This window comes from Artibeus jamaicensis, unplaced genomic scaffold (assembly GCF_021234435.1).
Source record: "Artibeus jamaicensis isolate MK-2021 breed Jamaican fruit bat unplaced genomic scaffold, CSHL_Jam_final contig_76, whole genome shotgun sequence".
Classification (NCBI taxonomy): Eukaryota; Metazoa; Chordata; class Mammalia; order Chiroptera; family Phyllostomidae; genus Artibeus; species Artibeus jamaicensis.
In genome coordinates, this window is record NW_026521954.1 from 20,318,231 (window position 1) to 20,340,157 (window position 21,927).

The window sequence follows — 21,927 nt, forward strand, 5'->3', positions numbered from 1 at the left end:
TTGGACTCTGACCCTACCGTGCTGTCACGATTCCACACGCTGAATTTTACATTGTTTGTCTTATACCCATCTTGTCCCCTTTCTGCTTTTTTATTCTCAGATTAGTTCCTTCTACCAGGTACTAAATTGCATTCTTTCTCATTCGTGGTTTATTTATTTTTTGCACAATATCTAATCTCTTTTGCCTTTCTTTACCTTTAATGGTCTCTAAATAGGGATCTCAATTTAGGAGCAGCAGAATATTTCATTTTTAAAAACTACTTTTTTCCCTTCTGTAATTTAGAAAAATGTTCAAAGAAGTAGGGCTGAGTACCAACTCCGATCCAAATAAAACTCTTAAGTGATCTAATTGGAGGGCACACAGTTGATCATTTGAATCAGCAGTCGAGTATTTTCAACCAAAGGGAAACCTAATTGGAGGGCCAGGCTAGACTCCCATGGGGACTAACTGGGCTTCTGTCAATCCTGCTGGGTTTGGTTAGTATTAGACCTGAAAACTCTGAGGCATAAATTCATCAAGGCTCCACTAAAGGCTGCAAATTCCCACCTCCTGACTTAGCTCACGGATTTTCCATCACCTGGACGCCAGGATTAGCCAGGCCCTAGGAAGCTACTGTTGTGCAGGAGAGACAGCTGAGAAGAGGGTCAGAAGAGAAGGAATTCCTTCTGCTATTTCCTGATATTTCACTCACACTTGGATTGCAACATCAGGATTCCTGCTGAGTGTGAGGGTTAGAAGAACAATAAGACCCAGTCTTTGACCTTGAGTCATTCTCAGGGGCTTAAGGGAGGGAGAGAGAAGATGGATTAACACTTGTGAATGGAACATCTCTGCCTATTCTATTTCTGCTTCTGTATTTCATATCAAAGCTCAATCCCCCCACCCCACAACGAACCATGGGTTTTGACATCAGATAGCTCGGAACGAATGTAGCAAAAGGTAAAATTTAGTAAATAAATAAGATAATAAAAAATTAATTATGGAAGAAATGAATTGTATTTTGAATCACTGGAATACACCATAACCACATTTTTTTCTTTAAATAAAAACTGAGATATGTAAGTCAAGAGTAAACTTGACAGGTAACTTGTATTGGAGAAAGAGAGATAGGTGTAATACCGTCTCCCTCACATTGTACCCCCCTGTGCTTCTTTGTTACGCACTCCAACACATTCTTTGCCATGTTCAAAACCTACCCTCTAAGGAATGACCTTGAAGGACATCAGCCCCTTTGAATTTCTCATTTCCCTAACTTCCTTTGCTCTGTGATGCTGGGCAACCAGCCCTCTGAGCGGGACTGTTCTCTTTTTGTACTTTCTTATTTCTGCCCACAAGGTAGGAAGATCTCCCCTCTCAAAAGTACTGGAAGGGAACCCTCTGTGCTTCTCTTCCCCTCTGCCATCCCCATGGTACAGAGAAAGAAGAATGAATGTGTCTGATTGGCAAGTCAACGGGATCCCAAGAGCCACTGGTCCAGGTCCTCTGCTGGGCAAAGTAACCAGTGGCCTCTGGCTGGAGCCTGCTCTCCAGCCTTGTGTTCTCCTCGGCACTCACGTCTGAGCTCATGGGGCAGCGCTCTAGCAGCTCAGGCTGTGTCAGACGGGGAACATAACTCACGGCAGATGGAGCAGGAGGACTCTCTGGTCTTGGTTCCAGGTGGCAGTCTGCCACCCAGTGTGACCCTCGGTGCACCTGGTATCTGCTCCCTCTCCAAATCCTGTGCATTTCCAATTAGTTCAGAACTTCTCAAGGAGACATATAAGATTAATTGGCCCCAATATCCCATTCTCCACAGTAATTATTCTTTTATTTTCTAATTTTAACCTATAATTTAGTGCTCCATTATATCTGTGTTGTATGTTGGATGGATGGATAGATGAAGCGGCGCCCAATGGATTATTAGATAGATGTATAAGTTGATACTGTCTCGATCATTAATTATATCACGTGTCTTTGTCATGTGAGCTAAATCAAGGATAAATCCCTCATGGACTGGCACTTAGGTTTATGCTTGTTTTGTAATCTACTCCCAGGATCTCATTTCTGCACAAAGTAGCCACTTGTCGACACTTGTCTATAATTAGCAAAATTTATAAAAATTCACAATTTAAAAAATGGGTGTATATATACATCATGTCAATACTCACAGGGATCCTATAAGTTAGGGAAGATTATTATTTTTCAATGAGGGAAAACAGGTCCGGGCGGTACAGGGACCCACCCAAAGCCACAAGCTTGGTAATAGAACAGCCAGCCCCACGCAGGTTCTCTGACTTGATCCTGTGTCTTTTCCGTTCATCACCTGCTTTACAGAATGATCATTATATCCCCTCATTTTGTTTTACTTTATCAGTGTTGAAATGCAATGAATTTATATTTACACAGGTGTCTGAAGGAGGCGATACTTGCTCAGCACTTCAGGAGTGCAAGAGCAATGTAACTGCACACGAAGACAGATAAGTGTCAAAATAACACTAGGCAGCGCTTGCTGAGCTCTGTGCTTAGCACTGAGTTATCTCAACCGATCTGCACAGCAATTCCAGGATAGAGATGCTAGTACTCCGCTCACTTTACAGATGAAGAAATTGTGACCGAGAGTTCCAGAGCCAAGTTTTCCCTCTAGAGGAGTTCAGTGCCAGCACCCAGATCAGATGGCGAGGTACCAGAGCTCAGGGGAAATACAATAACAAAGATTTGCAAGGACAGAAAACCTCCAGTTATACAACAAAGAGACAATGAGTGGGAAGCGATCCTGCAGCGTAGGGAAGATGACAGAAAGAATAGAAGAAAAATAAGGTCAACTAACCTGCATATGCAAATAAAGACGCTGACTCAGCCTTCACTACCTGCTAAGCTCTCTCCTTGTTTGAGAAGGGATTAGGTGAGCACGTTGGCCGCACTCGTAAACACACTGCTGTTTGTTCTTTGTGTGTGAGACAGTGAATTATTTGAAAAATAAATCAAAGTCGAATTTACGAATTCAGCCCTGCAAGCTATTCAAGAAGCAGGACACTTCTGAGCAAAGTATGACAAATGGGGGGGGGAGGTTTACCTTTTTATACAGTGTTTCAAGCTCTGCGCTCACGCCTTTCTCCTGGGCCAGCGCTGGGGGCCTTGCGGGGAACGGCCGGATGGGGTTTGGCAGGGCTAGGATTCTGCCGTCATCGCCAAACCACTTTCTGTCCTGGGGACCGAGCAGAGGGAAGGACATTTTCTTCTAAGTGGACAGAGATGGTTTACCACATGAACTAGTTCTTGCAGGGAAATTCACGTTAGGATCTCATGTACTTCCCCTTTCCCCAGAAGATTTTCTCAAGTCTCTGCTTCCCTTGGAAATCGAATCTGCACTAATGCCCCCACGATTACTGTAAGATATAATCCTCACCTCCCTCCCTGGCAGGAAAAAAAAAAGCTTAAGAAAAAGCTTAAATGATTATTATGAAAAATTTCATATTCTATTTATTAAAATTGAAAGAGAAAAAAAGCATGGGAGAAAAACAATTGAGAACGTCTATCTTTGGACCATGAAACATCCCTGTGAACTGGGAAAGGTCGCCAGCATCTGATGTAGCAGAAGTCCAGGCCCGAGGGCAGGGGCTGGGCAGTGAGAGATTTTGCTGTTTCAGGATCAGTAAGCCCCCGGGGGACCAATGCTATCAAAGTGGGGCCGCTGTGTGGACACCCTCAAGGGGGACGAGTTCGACAGCGCAGTGACTGCCCACAGGAAACAGGAGCTCTGCGTCACTCGGGCGACAGCTGACATGGGTCGCGGGCAGGGCTGCGTGCTTACAGGGTCCTGCGTGAGCAGTCTGTTCTCCACGATGTTCTGCGTGGTGCGCGGCACCGCCGGCCTGGCGCCGACGTACAGGCCTTCGTCCTCCGGGAACCGGGGCTGCACGTTCTCGGGAAGCTTTTTATACGTGGGCACTGGGTAGTTCACACACAAACACGGCGACGTTAGTGCTGGCCTGACCTTTCAAACTGCACTTGGCGACGTAAAGCGACCCCCGGAATTTCTGTTTCTGGACTTGGAAAATGCACATTTTCCCAAATTAATTTCTAGAAGCAGAGCTAAGGAGAAGACAACTGTGTTTACCTGCAACGTCATGTTGTGGAGTGACGAAATAACTCGATACCTAAGTGGCAGGGTGCAGACTGGGGAGCCTGGCGTTCAAACCAGAGCACAGCTCCACCATCCGCCCGCAGAAGGAATCTGGGCAGGCGCCCCGTGAACTCCTTCCTTCTCACGGACAGGACGATAGCATCTATTTCACTGGGTGCTTGGGGGGATTCAGTGAGGGGAAGTGCGAGGAAATGCTTGGGACGTCGAAATGCTTGGTATTCGAGTCAGTGACCATTATCTCATTCGATCCCTCCCCCACCCAGTCCTTGGTTCATGCACAGAACGAATCTTTGCTGACAGCCGCCCTGTGCTCCTTGCTGCGGAGTTGGCGGGAGCCTTAGGCAGCACCAGGAGACCAAGACGGAGCTCATTCCAGAGAGTGGTAAGTGTTGTAAAGAAAATGCACATGTTGTGGCCGGGGGAGGGGATAAATCCGAGCAACAGCAGTGAAGAAAGGCACCGGAAGGCTGGGCAGGAAGGAGGTGGCGCTGGACAAGTCAGAGTGTCTGCACCAGGGAATGGCATGTCCTGAGGCCAGGGCGTGTTTAGGAACAGAGACGTGCCCAGCACGCTGGGTGCGGTGACCGGGGGTGGTGGCTTGACAGCAGGTTCGAGGTGGGTGGGAGGGAGCCCGAGAGCCCAGTAGGCCCCAGAGGAGCGGGGGTTTGTTTAGGGAGGGGGGTCACAGAGGCCTCATCCCGCGGGGTGGGGTGGGGGTGGGGGTGCGTGTGTCACCAGTAGGTTTTTCATTCCAACAAGACATCTGGAACTAATGTAATAGTGAATGTCAACTGTAATCAAAAAGTTTAAAAAGTTAACAAATTTAACAACAAATGGGCTTCATGACTGATGTGAAAAGAACAGAAGGAAGTTTTTAGCCTGAACAAAATCCTATTACAATACACGTCCAGGCCGGCAGTGACCTCAGAGGGCCTGTGGGTCCAAGGGCGTGTTCCATAAAAGCAGCTCTTTTCCAATTGGAAGAAATCTGACCCTCAAGGAAACTGCAGACAGAAAGACAGGAAGACCACCGGGCCTGCGGCTGTGGCAGAGGGGGCTGGAGGGGAAAGAGGGGGAGGGGCCTGTCTACATGGACCTGTGAGAAAGGGCTGGGTGTAATTTGGGAATTAATGATTACAAGTCGAGACCTGTTTTTCTTCCATAATGATTTCACTCTAAACCAAGTGAAATGCCTGAATCTGCAAATTTTCCCACGTGTGGCCACTGGACACTCTGTATCCCAAACCCACGCACAGAAAACACCTTGTGTCAGTACTCCTGGGGAGACCTATCTCCCCGCCGTGGAAAATGGGGGGCAAACACAGTTCTAGCCTCTTCCTGTTTTCCACCCCTCCATTCACTCGCTGGGATGAACACACTCTGCTTTGGAAACCATTCTTCAAACAGTGATGCGAACAACAGCCACAGTCACAGAAGTTGCTGCTTCGGACCCCCTGGTACGTGCTAGTGGCACCCTGGGCCCAGAACTGACATGGCCTCCTTGATGCTCACAACTAAAATGCATGCCCAGGGTCATCTGCAGGACAGCTGCATTTCCTCCTGTCTTCAGGGAGGCGCCTGAGAGTAGAGGAACTTATTTAAGAGCACAGCTCATGAACGAGGAGCTGGGTCTGTGTGAGCCCCCCCCCCCCCCCCCCCCCCCCCCCCGCGACCTGCTCATTTGGCCATGAGGCCCCAGGGCGCTCCCTGGAGATCAGAGCAAAGCAGAAGTTGGATCCCTGCTATGTTTGCTGCTCAGAGCAGCCGCCATGCAGCCGGGCCTCCCTGAGCCTCTTCCTGGACACCCCCTCCCCTGCCACCTCCAAGTTTCAGGCCGTGTGTGAGCCAGTCTAGGGGTCTAACCCCCATCCCATCCTGGGTGGTGTTGGGGTCCCCGGGGAGAGAGGCCGAACAGTGAGTTCTTTGAGCAAACACACAAGTGACAAAGCCCCCTGTTGGCTGAAGCTGCTGCTCCTCCTCCCCAGGAAGCATCAGGATGCGTGGTGCTAGGGGTGCGGTTTCTGAGCTACGCTGCCTCACCTGTAATGCGCACAAAAAGCAACATCTCTCCAGCCCTGGGGCAGGGCCACGTTAGTCGATACATACGAAATGCTTAGAAAAGTACCTGCTGAAGTAAGTGCACAGAATGCATTCCCTATTATTATTATTATTATTATTATTACAAAGTTATAATCTTGGGAAACTTTTGCCAACTATTACTTTAAAAGGACACTTGAGACGTCCAACAAATTCCAATACTTTGAACATAGGTGATCCAAAAGAACCTATCAAAACACCACGATAATTCATCCTTGGCCCAGCATTTAACTGGAACTCAGATAGAGCGTGACAAATGGAGAGAAAGCCTACTTCCAGGTGAAGGTAACTGCAGACCCCTTCCCCACCCAACAGGGACTCTCGGGTGGGACTCAGGCCCTGCCATTCTGAGTGTGAGCTACTAGAACTGCGGACATCCCCCAGGTGCGTCAGCAGGAAAGGGAATTCCAGGGGAGAAAAGAGCAAGGGGAGACCCAGGGCAGAAAGGAAGCAAGGAGCAGTAATGAGGAGTTCATGAAACCGTCTGCTCCGGTACCCTGGCCATTCCCCCACCTCCAGGAACCTTCAGCAGCCTGCTTCCCAGCACACAGCTGCTCAAACCCTCAGAATCTCCAAAGTGATAACTGTCCATCCTTCCATATGCTAATGTGATGACTCCCCAATAGTAGTCCCAGGGTGGGTACAGGGGAACCAGCCACGTGAAGGACACAGCTGAGGCTTGTTCCACCCTGTCCCTTCACTCCCACGACTGGGAAAAAAGAGGGACTAGAGATTGAATGAATGAATCACCAATGGCAGTGATTTAATGAGTCATGTGTACACACCTTCACAGAAATCCTAACTGCAGAGGTCTGGATTGAACAGCTGGGGGTGGGTGAACAGCTGGGGGTTGCTGGGGGCTGCTGGGAGGGTGGGGTGCCCGGAGAGGGCGTGGAAGCTCCATGAACCTTCCTGCACACCTTGCCCAAGGCATCTCTTCACCTGTAAACTCTATCATACCCTTTACTATATAATAAACCAGGAAATATAAGTATTTCTCTGAGTTCTATGTGCTGTTATATCCAATTATGGAACCGGAAGAAGGAGGGAGTCATAGGAACCCCTGACCTGGAGCAAAGGTGAGTATAGATGTGGTAACCTGGGTGAGCTACTTGGTAGCTATGGTTTAAAGTAGAGGGTAGTCCTGTGGGACTGAGCCCCTAACAAGCTGGGGAGCTGCTCTAACTCCGGGTGGGTAGATCGGGATCTGACTGTAGCACACCTGGCTGGTGCTGGGGATTTGTTGGTGTAGGTGGAAACCCGCACGTCTGGTCTCAGCCCTGTTCTGGAAGTAGTGAGTGTGAGTGGAGGATGAAACAGTCGTTCCTTTTCACAGCCTGCATCTCAGAGCGCCCAGAGCTGCTCCGTGATGTGACGGAGGGGCTCCCACGGCACCTGCGATTTCCTGTGCTCTTCTGTCGGTAAGTGATCATTCACTGCAGATTTTTCCATGTTCTACATGTTTGTGTGTGTATGAAGATATTTTTTTCTTTAAAAAAAAAAGATTTTATTTATCTATTTTTAGATAGAGGAGGAAGGGAAGGAGAAAGAGAAAGAGAGAAACATCAATGTGTGGTTGCCTCTTGTGCGCCCCCTACTGAGGACCTGGTCTGCAACCCAGGCATGTGCCCTGAGTGGGAATTGAACCGGCAACCCTATGGTTCACAGGCTGGTGCTCAATGCACTGAGCCACACCAGCCAAGGCTGAAGATATTTCTTGGTTATGAAATCAGATGAGGAATCGGGATCTGTGATGGACACCGGGCGTCTGTAGACGCCAGCCCTGTCTTTCCGGGGGGCATTCCTGTTTGAAGGTGAGCAGGAAAATAGCAGGGGCCAGTACCTGTCAGCCTGCTGGGTGTGAACAGGAGCTCTTTCTCCTTCTGCAGCCGAACATGGGCGCTGTCATAGTCGGCGGGTCGCACAGCCACGAGGTCTTCAGCCATGGGATCCAAGCCCAACAGGAAATCCTTCGCATCTTTGCCATGAAGCAGCTCTTCCTCATCCTGCATTATGTTAAGAAATAACAATGAAAAAATCATGCTTAGATGACTAGCTTACACAGAAAAGAATAACCATTAATATTAAACTCATCAACCAACATACCCTACAATAAAATGACCTTTTCTTTCCACTTATATTAGTTATATTTTATTGATTAAACTATTATGGTCATCCTGACTTTTTTCCCCCTGTGCCCCCCTCCACCCAGCACCCCCCACTCCCTCAGGCAACCCCCCACCATCGTTCAGGTCCATGGGTCATGCAGATAAGTTTTTTGGCTACTCCATTTCCTGTACTGTAGTTTACATCCCCATGGCTGTTCTGTAACTACTAAAGCATAAGATTGCATGGCTTTTCGTATTTGCCAAGGGGATTTTCCTTGCTTTATCACAATTCCCCATACTTGGAAAATGTCACAATCAGAAAGGGCTGAAATTGGAGCAGACGTGCTAAGCAACTGAAACCTCAACAATTCCGGCCTCCTTGGAGGGTGTTTACTTACTGACGTTTACTTAAAGGACATGGGTTCCTAAGTTAGGCAGCAGCTTACACCTCTACAGACACCCACCTCAGGCCAGCGCTGCAGCACAGAGTCCACGCCCCTCCCACCCGCCCCTCCCACCGCCTGGGCTGGGATCCCAGCTCCACCCACACACAACCTGGTGACTTCAGGGGGCTTATCTACTTTTCTGATTCTCGGCTTTCTGGGTTGTAAAATGCGGACATTAACAAAGAGGACCTCTTAAGGTTTTGTGAGTTAAAATTAAATGGCACGTGTAAACACTTTAGGCACAGACCAGTAATTATAAATATTAGCTGAAGCATGTTACTTTTGTTTACTGGAGGATTTCCTGAATGTTTTCTCCTTCTATTTCTTCTCTGTTTCTTTCTTCCTTTTCTTTCCCCTCTTACTTCCTCTGCTTCTTTTAAAAACTTAAGCTTGGCGTTCTTTGTGAGCAACACCCTTCAAGATCCTGTGGTTACTGGCAGGGAGCTGGGGTACTGGAGGCGGCCTTGCTCTGCGCCTCATCTCCCCAACGTACAAAATAATACAAATGGAAAAGCAAATCTACACGGTAGCCAAGCCGTCAGCCTAACCTGAAAACAGAGGACGCCAAATGCCTCACAAAAGGAAAGAGAACCCCCTCCCCAATATCAGGCTGTGGTTTTCCTTGCTCCTGCCCCATCTGCTTTGTGATGAGCAAAGGCACAGAGGCCAATCTGCAGAGAAGACAGAAAAAGGAAGCTAGTGACAGGGGCTACGGATGCTCGGACACTTCCACCAGAAGGACCAACTCCACTTTGGGTACGGAAACACTAAAGAAGGGTCTGGCCAGGCCGGAGCACAGACTATGGGGGAGGGGCTTCGAAGCACCAGGGACTTCAAAGGATGGTTTCCCAAACCCAGATTTCACAGGAGAAAATGGAAAAGGAAAGAGAAGTGCTTTTGGAGAGAAATGTCATGATTTCGAAGAAGCCCACGAATTTTTTGACAGTCCTGCCTTCCAACGTTGTGGATTCTCCTCCTCCTTCTGTGAGGACTGTACTTAGTGACCTGCTGCTCATGAGTGACAGACGGCATGTGCCTTCTGACACCACATCGTAAAAGGCACCGTGGCTTCCTCTTTGCTTCCTCTCAGATCACTTGCTTTGGGGGCAGCCAGCTGTCATGTCATGGGGACGCTGAAGCAGCTTTACGGGGAGGTTGGGACAAAGGCCTTCCGCCAACAGCCAGCACTTGCTGGGCAGGTGACTGGGTCACCTGTAAGCCAGGCTCCCTGCCCCAGCCAGGCCTTTACATGACAGCAGTTGGGGCCACCTTGTCTGCAGCCTCACAAGAGATCTGGAGCCAGAACAAGCTAGACGCTGCTTTGTAAAGCTGTTATTACACAGCAAGTTGAAGTGTGCCCAGGCTTTTGTAGGCCTAGGTAAGAAATGACTTTTCTGGGAGGCATTTTTCAAGGGAAGGGATTAAAATTTGATCACCGAAACAGGGGAACGATGCACATTTTGAAGCATTCTGGTATGTTTTCCTTTTTATTTTTTAGTGTGGTAAAATATAAGTAACAAAGTTTACCATTTTAATCATTTTTCAAGTGTAGAGCCTATGGCATTAAGTACATTCACACTTTTGTACAATCATCAGCACCATCTCCAGAACTTTTTTATCTTCCCCAACTGACACTCTGTGCCATAAAATAATAATACCTCCTTATCCCCACCCCCTCCCAGTCCCTGGCACCCACCCTTCTACTTTCTGTCTGTGAATTTGATAACTCTAGGGACCGCATGTGATGAAATTATACAATATTTGTTCTTTTGTAACTGGCTTATTCCACTTAGCATGTCTTCCACTTTCATCTGTGTTGTACCATGACTCACGATTTCCTTCCTTATTCATGGTAAATGAAATATTACATTGTATGTCTTATACCATATTTTGTTGGCCTATTCATCTGTTGAAGGACACTTGGGTTGCTCCTACTTTTTGGTTAGTGTGAATCATGCTCTAATGAACGTGGGTGTACACACATCTAAGTACCTGCTTTCAACACTTTGGGGTATATACCTAGAAGTGGGATTGCTGGATCGTACGGTAGTTCCATGCTTAAATTTTTGAAAAACTATTGGACTGTTTTTCACTGCAGTTACACCACTTAACAATCCCATCAGCCATGAACATGGGTCCAACCTCTCCACATTCTTGCCAACACTTTTTATTTTCTGGGCTTTTTTTAAAGCCCTTATATATGTTCTTTGGAGAGATGCCTATTCAAGTCCTTCGCAACATTTTTACTGGCATGTTTTCTTTTATCTCACATATACCTTTCAGGATTATGGACCCTGAGAGTTGCAGCTTGGGTGTGGCATGGGGCCAAAACGCTGCTTGTCTGTATGGTTGTGGGAAGAAAGAGTGAGCTTTCATTTGCCAGGGAAAAGTCAACGTTTTGCATGTGAAATGAATACTAATCATTGTGTGGAGGCTCTCAAAAAAATCTGCAAACCACGTTGTTCTGATTTTGTTTTCTTCACTGAAGATGAGAAGATTAAATTCAAGGCCCCCAATAGTCAAATTGTGGGGTGAAATCAAAGGCTACAGAAAGTAATGTGAACCTGGTACCCCTTCACTTTCAAGTAAGACATGGATGAGCTGTTCTGTGTGGTGCTGGCAGGTTTGTCTCCAGCTACCTCCTTCCTGGCTAGGATGTCATCATCATCACCACCATCATCGTCATCATTATGATCATCATTATCGTCACAGTTATTGTCATTGTCACTGACATCATCACCCCTCTCTGCGTTACCATCACAATATTGAATACCGTTTGGCTTACCCCTCGCACAGGTGGCTCTCCTTCTCCTTCCTCCGCCTCCTGGTTTGCTCCATCTCTGCTTCTCACTTTTCTTTTTTCTTCTGATTCCTCTGGTTCGGGATCAAAGCTGAAAGTAAAGAAGTGATAGGCTTCTTCGGCGGAAGGGAAGCCAGGCGGAACCTAAGGAGAGCAGAGAGCAACAGGGTTTCAGATTTCATGAGCTGAAACGAGCTCCGCTGTGCAGTCCCCGACCACTGGCTGGTGCTGATGGCGTCAGGCACATCCCGGGCCCTGGAAGTGTATTAGCTTTGTGGACGGTACAAGACCACGGGCAGTGAGCTGTGACACTCCAACAGGCAGTTGGTGGCCTCGTTTAGTAAGCATCTTTAGTGAGTTGCTTTTTATAAACCAGCGATAATTTACACTCCCACAAGCAGTTATAGCAGTAAAAGCTTTTGAAAGGATGGTTAAAATGCCAAAAAGTGGATTCATTGTTTTATAGGTCAACCAAAACTGAAATAGTTTTAGTTATGATCAATACAAGATTTGTCACCCTCGTTTTAAAGACCTTTTTGGGGGGGTTGTTCTTCTTGCGTTAGTATCCCCCTTTTATCCATATTGAATGCTGGTGCACGCAACTTCAGAACGAAACATCATCTCATGGCTAGCACTTCCTGCCCTTCCCCGCATTTCCCTGCCCCAGTCAAGCATTCTTCTAATCTCTCTAGAGCATGAGCACAGGGTTTTGAACGTAGGAATCATTTCTCATACATTTTTCTTGCCTACCCCATGGCAGTAACAGCTAGGTCACGTACATCATCAGCTCTCATTGGATTTTTTTTTTGAGAAACACAGACTAACAAAAAGTATGATTTCAAGCATGCATGATTTAAAACACGTGTGATCCAAGAGACAAGCTTTCTCACCGGGGGTCTAGACTTGATTTTTCGTGCAGGATCATGGAACTTCACTCTCGCATGCGTTTGGGAGTCATCTTCGTGTGGAGTCCTCTGTGGCCCTCTGCCTGGCTGGATGAGTGGAAAATGATACGTACACCATTAAGTCAAGAAACTAAGGATGTTGTGAAACAAGCGTTAACCCTCAAAAGGCTGATTCTGTGAGAATTAATGCGGATCGCCATTCCCAAGGAATGAAGGGCTGACAGATGTCAAACGTGTTATATGGAGGTTAAGAGTGTTGAATATTACTCAGCGCTGTGTCTCTCAGGACAAAATGAATATAAAATTTTATACTCAATGAATCCTAACACGACAAGTATTATTTCTCCTATAGAGCAATAGATTATCCTTCACAGAAGACCCTTTCAAAACAGTCAATGAAGAAAAGTATCAGTAATGTCTGATTGTAAATAAGTCCAACATACACCCTTTGGGACACATGGCCTGTCCTTGTCGTGGGCCTTCGGGTCTGCTGTCCACACTGGAAGTGGAGCCTTCTGTCTATACTGGCTGTACTGATAATCGTTATGGGTGTTCTTTCTCCCCTCTGATAATCCACCAGGTGCTGTTCCCACCTTGTCTTCATCCCGCTTCAAATCCACCCCTTCCAGGACCTGGCTCCTCCACTCAGCAGCTGCCGCGGAACTCAACCGCCCTGCACCTCCATTGTCTGTTAGCATGTCTGTCACCCCCTGGGCTCTTCCAGGGCGGGCGGTTGCTGTCACTCCTGTGAGTTCTGAGCCCACTGGACACCTGGTGGAAGGAGTGTCCCATAGATGCTGGCTGGACAACAGGTAGAGTGTGTCAGAGGATCAGATCTTGGGGAGCCTGGCACATTGAACCAGGCCCACAAAAAGGGAAATTTTGGCTCTGTCCAGTGGAACCCAGTGTTCAAATGTTCTGTGTTACTTCCACCTTGATGTTTAGGTGTTCTTAGGGTTTAGTGTTTTGGCTTTGTTCTTTTATCAGAAGTTGCTGAGGACAAAGTGAAAAGAAATGGAAAAGAGAATAAGCACAGGTCTGTGTTGGGATTACTGACCATAGTACTCCCAACTGGTCTCTGCTTTTCTCTCGGACTCTACAGCCTCTAACATTAGCTAATACTCGAATCAGGAGGGCTTACTGTATGCCAGGTGCTCTTTGAAATTCTGTAATATGTGTGAACTCACTGAATCCTCGATATAATACCAAGAATTAGGTTCTAGTAGGATCCCTATTCTAATGAGGTGGAAAGTGGGGTCCACAGAGTTGGTACCTTACACGTCCAAGGTCACACACCTAGTGATGAGCTTGGCAGCATTTCATGCTGGGCAGCTGAGGTCCAGCATCGGGTTCTTTGTGTGCTATACTCTTTGCAAGACAGGATGGGCATGGACCACTTTTGAGACCCTCCTTCTGGTTGAGGTGTGTGTATCGAGAAATATGTTTGTAAGTGAGATGTTCCAGTAGGGACCTGAGATCAGGTCTAAAGACAAGTCAGCTGACGTTTGCCTCAAATCCATGGAACGGCTCTGAGGGGACAGGGAAATAATAGTTACGTGAGTCAACATCTTGTCCACAAGGAGAAATAAAGACCTTGTAAGCCAAGGGAGTCTATTTTTACTTCTAAAACTTCCAGTTTTATTTGGAAGTTTCATACTCATGGACCACGGACAAGTGAGAGGTGATTGCCAATCAAAAGGTATAAACAAGACGGGGTATGAGAGATCAAACCCTCCTACCACTTAACCTACTTGACCAGACATTGAAACTCACAGACCTACCAAAATGAGTATCTTGTCCCGAGCTGATAGGATTTTAGGTAGTTTCTCTAAAATTTCTAATATGTTAACATCGTGGCTCTTACAAGGGAAAATGAATTGGAATCAAAGGAACAGGAAAGTCTGCTCAGTGGAGCGCAGTGGCGAGCTGTCGGCAAACCTACTGAGTAGGATGCCTGCTGAGCATCCTACTCAAGGGCCGTGGACCAGGACAGACCAGCACGGCTGCAAGTTTCCTTGTGATCACGCACTCATTGGCTTGTTTGGGATGGACAAGGATTAAATTTCTACAGCCCCTCATCACAGAAAAAGCAAAAGCATCATCTCAGATGTCCGCGGTGAAGCCCCAGAAATACTCCCAAACCCTGTGCTTCTTCGTCTTGGTGGCAAAAAGCCACCAACGCCGTCATCACCACCAACACCCAACAGTTGGATCAGACTCACAGACACTTCTCTGAGCCATTTGCTGTTGTCCCTTCCGTTCCTCCTTCTACCCCTCACACACTTGTCCTTCATCCATATTCCTGGCACGTCTCTCTGACTTAGCCTGGCTCCCCTTCAGCCTCGGAGGCCTCGACTGTAAGTTTTTCTCCCAGTGTCAAGAACCCCCCCCCCCCCCCCCCCCCGCAGTCTTCTATCCCCCAGGAAACAAAGGCACACACTTTGGCATTCACCCCACTGGAAACGCTTCCTAAATCCGTGAGTCCAGGCCTGGCCCCTCCCTCTACAGATCTCTCTAGAAGAGCGCACACACTGAGATGCCCCACCAGCACCTCGGATTCCAACAACAATCACCCCGGTGCGTTCACACCACGTCCCCACCCCATCATCAACAGCTTCCCAAGGCTTGTAGAAAAGCATCGAGGCTCCTTAGAGTAACGTTCTAGGCCCCTCCACCCTCTGACCCTGTGCTTCTCCCTCTCTGTTTCCCAGCAAGAGTCACGGATCCGGCAACTCTGACCCATGAGACGGGCTGGGAATGAGACAGAGCGGGGATCAAATCTGGGCGCTTCCACCTACATGCTCGGTGGCCTGGCAACAGCTTTGCAGCTGCTCTGGACCTCAGTTTGCTCATCTGTCAAATGCAAATGAAAAAAGTAGCACCTGACCCCAGGGGTGCTGGGGCGATGACAAGGGATCACATGGAAACAAGACTTGGCCAAGGGTCTGGTACCGGGCAGTGCTCCATACATAGTAGCTACTATAACGATCAACAAGTATCTAACTCCTCCTCTGGGCATAGCTCTGGTCTAGAACTCAGCTGGAAATGACATATTCTGTCTCACTGTCTATGATCGTGAAGCAGAGACGGTGGCTGTTTCTCACCTCCATGCCAAAGTCGGTCTCCAGGTCTTTCTCACTGGGGCTTCGTAGGCGCCTGGGCCGAGGGGTGGGCATTTCCTGGAGCAACGCGCTTTCTGCTTTGGACTGAAAAATCAAACAGAACATTACTGCTATGTCGGGTCAGTGACGCAGTAAAAACCTCAGTCACCCTATGGGTCGAGTACTGTCCCTAAAAGACACACACTTTACCATTTCAAGGCAGGAGAACAAGGGCGGTGGTTTAGAAAAATGACATCGAGTTCCCCTTATGCATAATTTTTATCTGCACCAGTGTTAAATTACTACATTCACATTTAATATATGGAGAAACATTTCACAGTGCTCAACTCCGCACAGTTGCGAACACACAAAGCCAGCTAAAGACACGGCCCGGAGCGCTGCCGTCCTCACTGAACAGAGCAGTCACGGGTCCCCTCACCCTTGCGGCCTGCAATTTCTCCCGCACGCGCTCCCGCATGGAGAATTCCGCAAAGCCTGTTCTGGAAGCTGACGGGATCGGAGGTAAGCCTGAAAAATATATAAGAACATGAGTTTAAACCAACATTTATGTCTCCGAAGGGAAGATTAGATTAAAAACTAACAAGAGAATGCAAATTTATTTTGCAAGTTTAGAACGTTGCATGTGCAAATGAGAAATAATGCTGAGAGCAATCCACTGGCCCATCAGCACAGGTCTTGGCTTCTTCGAGACTGACGGCGGCAGCCTTGGTCCTGCCGGAGTTGGGCCTCGCACAAGCCCTTGGGGAGCACAGAAACACGTGAGGAGGGTGAGGAATTTAGGGGGAGACAGCCGGGTCACAGGGAGTGATTGCTGAACAGGCTTCGAGAATTTCCAAGAGGGGAAATGATACGCAAAGCTTCTAAAGCTGGAATATGCTAGCAAAAGTGTGTCTGTGACAGAACACCAGTATTGGACACAACCCAGCTTTGGAAGTGCTAGATGACAGTCTCTTCCACTCTTCAAGAATTCAACCAACAAATATTTGTTAAGCACCTGTTAGGTGTACAAGGCACGAGGGACAGAACAGTGAACAATCAAACATGAGTCCCAACATCATGGGGCATATTTGCTGGTGGGCAGGAGGGGACCGTTAACAAGTAGTATGTTTAGTATGACGGTGGTACAGAGGTCGTAGGACCACCAACAGAGCTGGATCGAAGGCAAGGAGGGCCGGGTGGGGGCGTGTTGCAGTTTTAAGTTGAGTGGCCAAGCAGGGCTTCAGGGTGATGTTGGAACAAGTGAAGAAAATGAGAGATGGAGGCGTGGCAACAGTGGGGGACAAGCATTTCAGCTCCAGGTGCCATGACTGAGACAGGGCCACACCGCATGTGAGGCCAGAGCAGAAAGGAGGAACAGGGGGAGAGGACAGAGCGCTAGGTTTTGGGGTCACAGAGACGGGGGGGGGACAAACTGTGGAGGTGTAGGTCACCGGACAGAGTCTGGCTTTAACTCCCAGTCAACTGAGAACCACTGGAGGATTTGAACAGAGTGATGTGACTTTGTTTCCACAAGTCCACTCGGGCTGCTGGCCTGAGAGCGGGGGCGAGGAGACCCGGAGAACTGGGATACTCTGGGTGAGAGTTCGGGGTGGCTTGGGTTCCAGCTGGGAGTGGAGGGGGTGTGGGAAACGGTCCCGTTTTAGATCAGTCCTAGAGGTGGAGCACACAGTACTTGTTGGTAGATGAGATGCGGGCAGACAGAAAGACGGGAATGACAAAGGACTCCGAGGTTTGGACCCGAGCAGCGGCAAAGCTGAAACGCCCACTGAATGAGATGGGGAAACTCCAGGAGGAACAGCCTGCGGTGGGGAGAAGGAGATCAGCTCGGTTTCAGTTGAGTAAACTGTGTCTCAAAATGGGTCACAGACCGGCAAGGACTTGGCGTACAGCAGTGAGGGAGACGTCCAGCCAGGACAGCAGAGTCCAGAAGGAAGGTGCAGAGGAAGGTGGGAGCGGAGAGCTCAGCCAGTGCTGCTGAGGCAGGTAAAGACTGAGAACTGACTGCCAAACTGAGCAAAGGGGTCTTCGCGGGCGACCTGGAGAGGAACAGTTTTGATGGGGAGTGGGGCTGTGAGTTAGAGTGCAGTAGGTTCAAGGGTGTAGACAAAAATGGGGACACGTGACTTTGGGGGGGATTTTGCTGAAAAGGAGTGTTTTGGAGAAAGCCTTTCCTTATAACTAATCATAACAACTTGTATGTTCTGCGTTCTCTGAGTTCCTTTATGAGATGGTTGGTCAGGTGCGGCCACAGAGGAGACAGCGGAGAGGCCTGGGACTCAAGGTCCATTATCCTCCCAGGTCCGAGAGCTGGACCACACAGGGCTGCGCGGGAAGACACCAGGCGGTTGGGAAGCAGGAGGCAGGAGCAGGGAGAGCTCAGGCCTCGGACTCTGTTGGGGTTGCTGAGGGAAAGATGGGGCAGGGCAGGGGGAGCAGCCCGGCACTGGCCAGTTTGGAGAGCTGGGTGGGCTCCAGTCTACGGGGTGGTCTCCGGTCTCCTGGTGCCGGGCCCTGGGGTGATTTGGACAGAGGACTATCGCCTGCTGGGGAGCGGGCCAGGCAGAGGGGGCTGGGTGGGCCCTGGGTCGGTGAGTTTGTGCATCGGGCCAGCTCCCGTCGGGGCCTTTGTCCTAAGAATGAGCTAGTCTCTCCCCAACTAGAAAGGTTTATTTTTTCTTAAGATGTCAAACATCATAATATTCAGGAAATAAAAAAATACTATAGAATACAGTGTACTATTTACTTATACTTGTCTCTCAGCCCTGTAAGAGCCAGCACTGTCTCCACTGGGGGGGAGTTTCTGGCACTCCTGCCTCGCCAAGATGTGTCCTCTGACTAGAACGTTCTTTCCCTTCTGCAGCAGCAAGGCTCCGAGAACACCCCAGACCCTGCTCCCCTGGGTGGCTCTCCGTCTCACCCTGTCCCTTTGACAGGTGTTTCCTGGGCCAGTCTTCTCACCTCCCTGTGGGTTTTGGAAAGTATGCCTAAACCAAATGGTCTATTATTTCCTGTCTTTGGCATCAGATTTCACCAGGTTCCAAACTTCCTTTTCAATCAATACTGAGCAATTGGCTCTGAAGTGTTTTAATCAGAGAAGCCAACACGATTAAACGGAAAACAGATGTCTGTAATGAAGAAATTTATGTTCATAAGAAACCACTTAACATTTGATAGTTACTCCCTGAAGCGGAGTTGGAATCACGGGGGAATGTGTGCGCTTTTGTTCTAGAGGTTTATTTGATTTGGAACGAGGGCCTGCTCAGTGCAGTGCTTGCTGTGTTGGGAATGTCCTGACTATGTACATGTTTGAATAGCAAATTAGAAGACAAAGTGTTCCTTGCGTAGATTTGTGCTCCCGTTACCAGGGAAGTGGTACCTCTGCATGCGCGGCCGGTGCAGTGGGGGAGGCCATATAACCAGGGGTGCCAGCGTCTGCGTGTCTGGATGCTGTCTGACCTTGACAACCCTCAGAGCCCTGAAGGAATGCTACAATGTGGAGAGGGTTGCAGGTTCAAGGTGAGGAGCTGGGTGGTAGGTCTGAGGGGTACGCCAGATCCACAGGAGGTCTGGGAAGTCAAAATTCTGGCCTCAGGTGAACAGACACAATTGGAAGTGTTTGGTGGGCATGGAGTTGGGGGGGGGTGAGGGAGCACATCTGAGCCAGAACACAGCCCCCAGTCAAATGCAGGATGGCCAACTTGAGACAACTGGTCACCCAGTCGGCATCGCGGGGTGCCGTCCGTATACCAGCACCGTGCTCAGCAGAGCTGACAGTCTCTGTCCTCAAAGAGTCCTAGTCCAGCAGGGAGGGGAGGCCGTGTGCCAACAAGAAAGACTTCGGGCACTCACATGGGCCAGGACCCACGGAAAGTGGGGCACGTCTACTCAGCCCAAATGGGGTGGCAGTGGGCAAGGGGAAACTTCCCAAAGGAGGAGACATTATCTACTGGTTTCTGAAAGGTAAGGAGCTGGGATAAGACAAACAGACAAAATCCCAATAGAGAAGGGGTTGACCTAGGTTGGGAGAACCAGGTGTGTGATTTACCCGAGTGACACACTTAGGGTAAAGAAGGCACAGCCAGGCTGACAATCTTGTGAGGACTCTGAGCTGGCTTCCCTGCCCGTAGGCAGGTCCCCGGGGGGCTCTGGCACCACTGTGGACAGTGCCAGTTGAACCACCCGATTCAACGTCCAGCCAGGGTGGAGATTCGTGGGTGCAGAAGGATGCTATCTGTGGTGCAGCTTCTGAGGCCTGCGGACTGGAATTGGCCTTCTGCTCCACCACCCCTAGCTATCGGTCCTCCCTAAACACGGTTCCCCAATTTATACGGCGATGCCCGATGGTGAGGACTAATGTGACACATGGAAAGCCCTTAGCCTGGTGCCTGTCACGTCTTAGCCTCAAGAAAGGTAATTATTTCTGTTAGTTACTTAGCATAGAGTTTTTCTTCCAGGTGGAGGAGGCCACTGGATATACGCCAGACCCTCTGAGCGAGGCTTTCAGTTCATCAGCGGGTTTTGTTGCCATGACAGCTGCGCAAAGCCTGGCTTTTATTGTCCCCATTTTATCAATGAGGCTCCCATGGCTTAGGTGGCTTTGGTTATTGTTCCAGCCCCCATGATAAGAGTCATGAAATAAACCCTTGTATTAAGTGATCTCCAGCAAAGACCCCAAGACTTCTCAGTGGGAGAAGGACGGCCTCTTCGACACATGGTATTGGGAAGCTCGTTATCCACGCGTGAAAGAATAAAGCCCGTCCCTTAACTGGCACCAAACAGAAAGAGGGAAACTCATAAAAGAGGAGTTTCAAAATGGATTACGGATCTAAAGGTAAGACCGGAAATTATAGCACTCCTAGAAGAAGCATAGAGGAGACCTTCGCCACACCAAGTCTGGCAGAGATTTCTCGAACATGACCTGAAAGCATAGGCAAGTGAAAATGGACGAGGGACTACGTCAAATTTAAATGGTCTGGTGCATCCAGGGACACAATCCATAGAGCAAAAAGGCAATGATGAACTGGGAGAAAATAATGCAGACCCTATCTCCAACAAGCGGTCATTCTCCACATTTTATAAAGAACTCCTGCAACTCAACGACATTAACAACAAAAGAATTTGATAAGAAAATGGGCGCAGAATACACATTGCTCCAAACACCATACACAGATGGTCCATGATCATAGGAAAAGATGCCCAGCATCACTAGTGGTCAGAGAACTGAACCACGAGACACTCACTTCGAGGGCCTCTCCGGGCCGTGGTGCCCAGCAGCTGAGTGTTGGGGTCGGGGTCCACCGGCACCGGCTCCTGCGGGCCACCGGGATCGGCTCTGCCAGACACCATTTCCTCGGGGTCAGTGGTCTGTGGCTGCGAGCAGAGGGGCAGAGGCTGTGACTCCCGGGGCTTCAGGTGACTCGGGTCCTGTCTCCGGGTGAGACAGGTCACTCGGACAGGGAACAGGCCTGCACACAATTCAGATCTGGATAACTGTGGTCCCGGCTACCTGCGTCTCTGCGGCCACTCTGCAGGGAGGCGGCGCCAACCCTGAGTTTCTCTAAGGGCATCCCATAATAAAGTGAATACTTCCACTCCTTCTAGGTAGAATGTCCAGGGCTCTGTGGATATTTAGAGAGATGGGAAGCAGGAAAGTCACAACTAAACTATCTGATCCCAACTCCAGCTCATTTGGAAACAGCTGTTCAGTGTCCCTGGGTGACCCAGGGCAAAGAGTCGCCCTTGGTTTCTTGCCCTGACTCTCAGAGGAGGGCAAGCAGGTGAGCGAAAGTGGCCATGGAGGCCAAGGCTGAGTGGTGGGAGGAAGGCTTGAACTCAGATTTACTGTGCGACTCTGGGAAGGCTGTTTGACTTCGAACTTTCCTCCTTCCTCCTCGGTAAAAGAAGGGAAATTAAAAAGCCCACCCACTGAGATGCCTCTACTATCAGGCATTGTGCGAAGCACAGAGATTCTGGTGTAAATAAACGGCCTGGGTAGCTGGGGTGGGGGTGGGGGCGGAATCTGAGGCATCTACTTAAAGAAAAAAAGTCCCCCAGTGACTCTGAAGTGTCACTGGAGTTAAGAATCATTACTGAAAGTTTACCACAAAGCCCCAGAGGCTGCTGTGTGGTCAGTGATCAGGGCTCTGGTGCCTGTTCAGTTAATGAGCTGATGCCCAGAGTGATGCCTGGCCCTGGGCTCTATTCTGCACCCCATGCCCCGCTAACCCTGGTCGCCCAGCTCACCCTTCTTGTGGCCTTGCTCTAAGCACTTGCCCTTTTTCTTTCTGTTCCCGGCCATGGCTGCTTCCCTGGGTCCCCTTGCCCT

The 21,927-nt window shown here is 49.0% G+C and overlaps 1 protein-coding gene and 2 long non-coding RNA genes across 6 annotated transcripts in view; 2 read left to right on the plus strand and 1 right to left on the minus strand.

The window, feature by feature from the left end:
• Positions 1–6,455, plus strand: part of LOC128628437 (uncharacterized) — a 48,232-nt gene extending 41,777 nt beyond the window's left edge. Inside the window, exons 2-3 of the long non-coding RNA XR_008392814.1 lie at positions 4,388–4,506; positions 6,395–6,455. This is a non-coding gene — a long non-coding RNA (uncharacterized LOC128628437). The remainder of the gene's footprint in view (positions 1–4,387; positions 4,507–6,394) is intronic.
• The window catches only part of CC2D2A (coiled-coil and C2 domain containing 2A), an 87,872-nt gene that overhangs the window by 58,063 nt on the left and 7,882 nt on the right, over positions 1–21,927 (minus strand). For 3 of the 4 annotated variants that reach the window (XM_053672259.1, XM_053672260.1, XM_053672262.1), the window contains 8 exons: positions 20,843–20,972; positions 16,021–16,109; positions 15,585–15,686; positions 12,466–12,567; positions 11,561–11,719; positions 8,065–8,227; positions 3,792–3,928; positions 3,054–3,185 (listed from right to left, as the gene is read on the minus strand). In XM_053672259.1, the coding sequence (XP_053528234.1) occupies positions 3,054–3,185; positions 3,792–3,928; positions 8,065–8,227; positions 11,561–11,719; positions 12,466–12,567; positions 15,585–15,686; positions 16,021–16,109; positions 20,843–20,972 (1,014 nt within the window). Of the gene's footprint in view, positions 1–3,053; positions 3,186–3,791; positions 3,929–8,064; positions 8,228–11,560; positions 11,720–12,465; positions 12,568–15,584; positions 15,687–16,020; positions 16,110–20,842; positions 20,973–21,845; positions 21,914–21,927 lie in introns of those variants that run through there. The other variant, XM_053672261.1, reaches the window with a different exon arrangement.
• LOC119035482 (uncharacterized) lies at positions 7,237–7,808 on the plus strand. Its single transcript, XR_008392813.1, has 3 exons — positions 7,237–7,300; positions 7,558–7,642; positions 7,747–7,808. It is a non-coding gene; the product is annotated as an uncharacterized LOC119035482 (long non-coding RNA).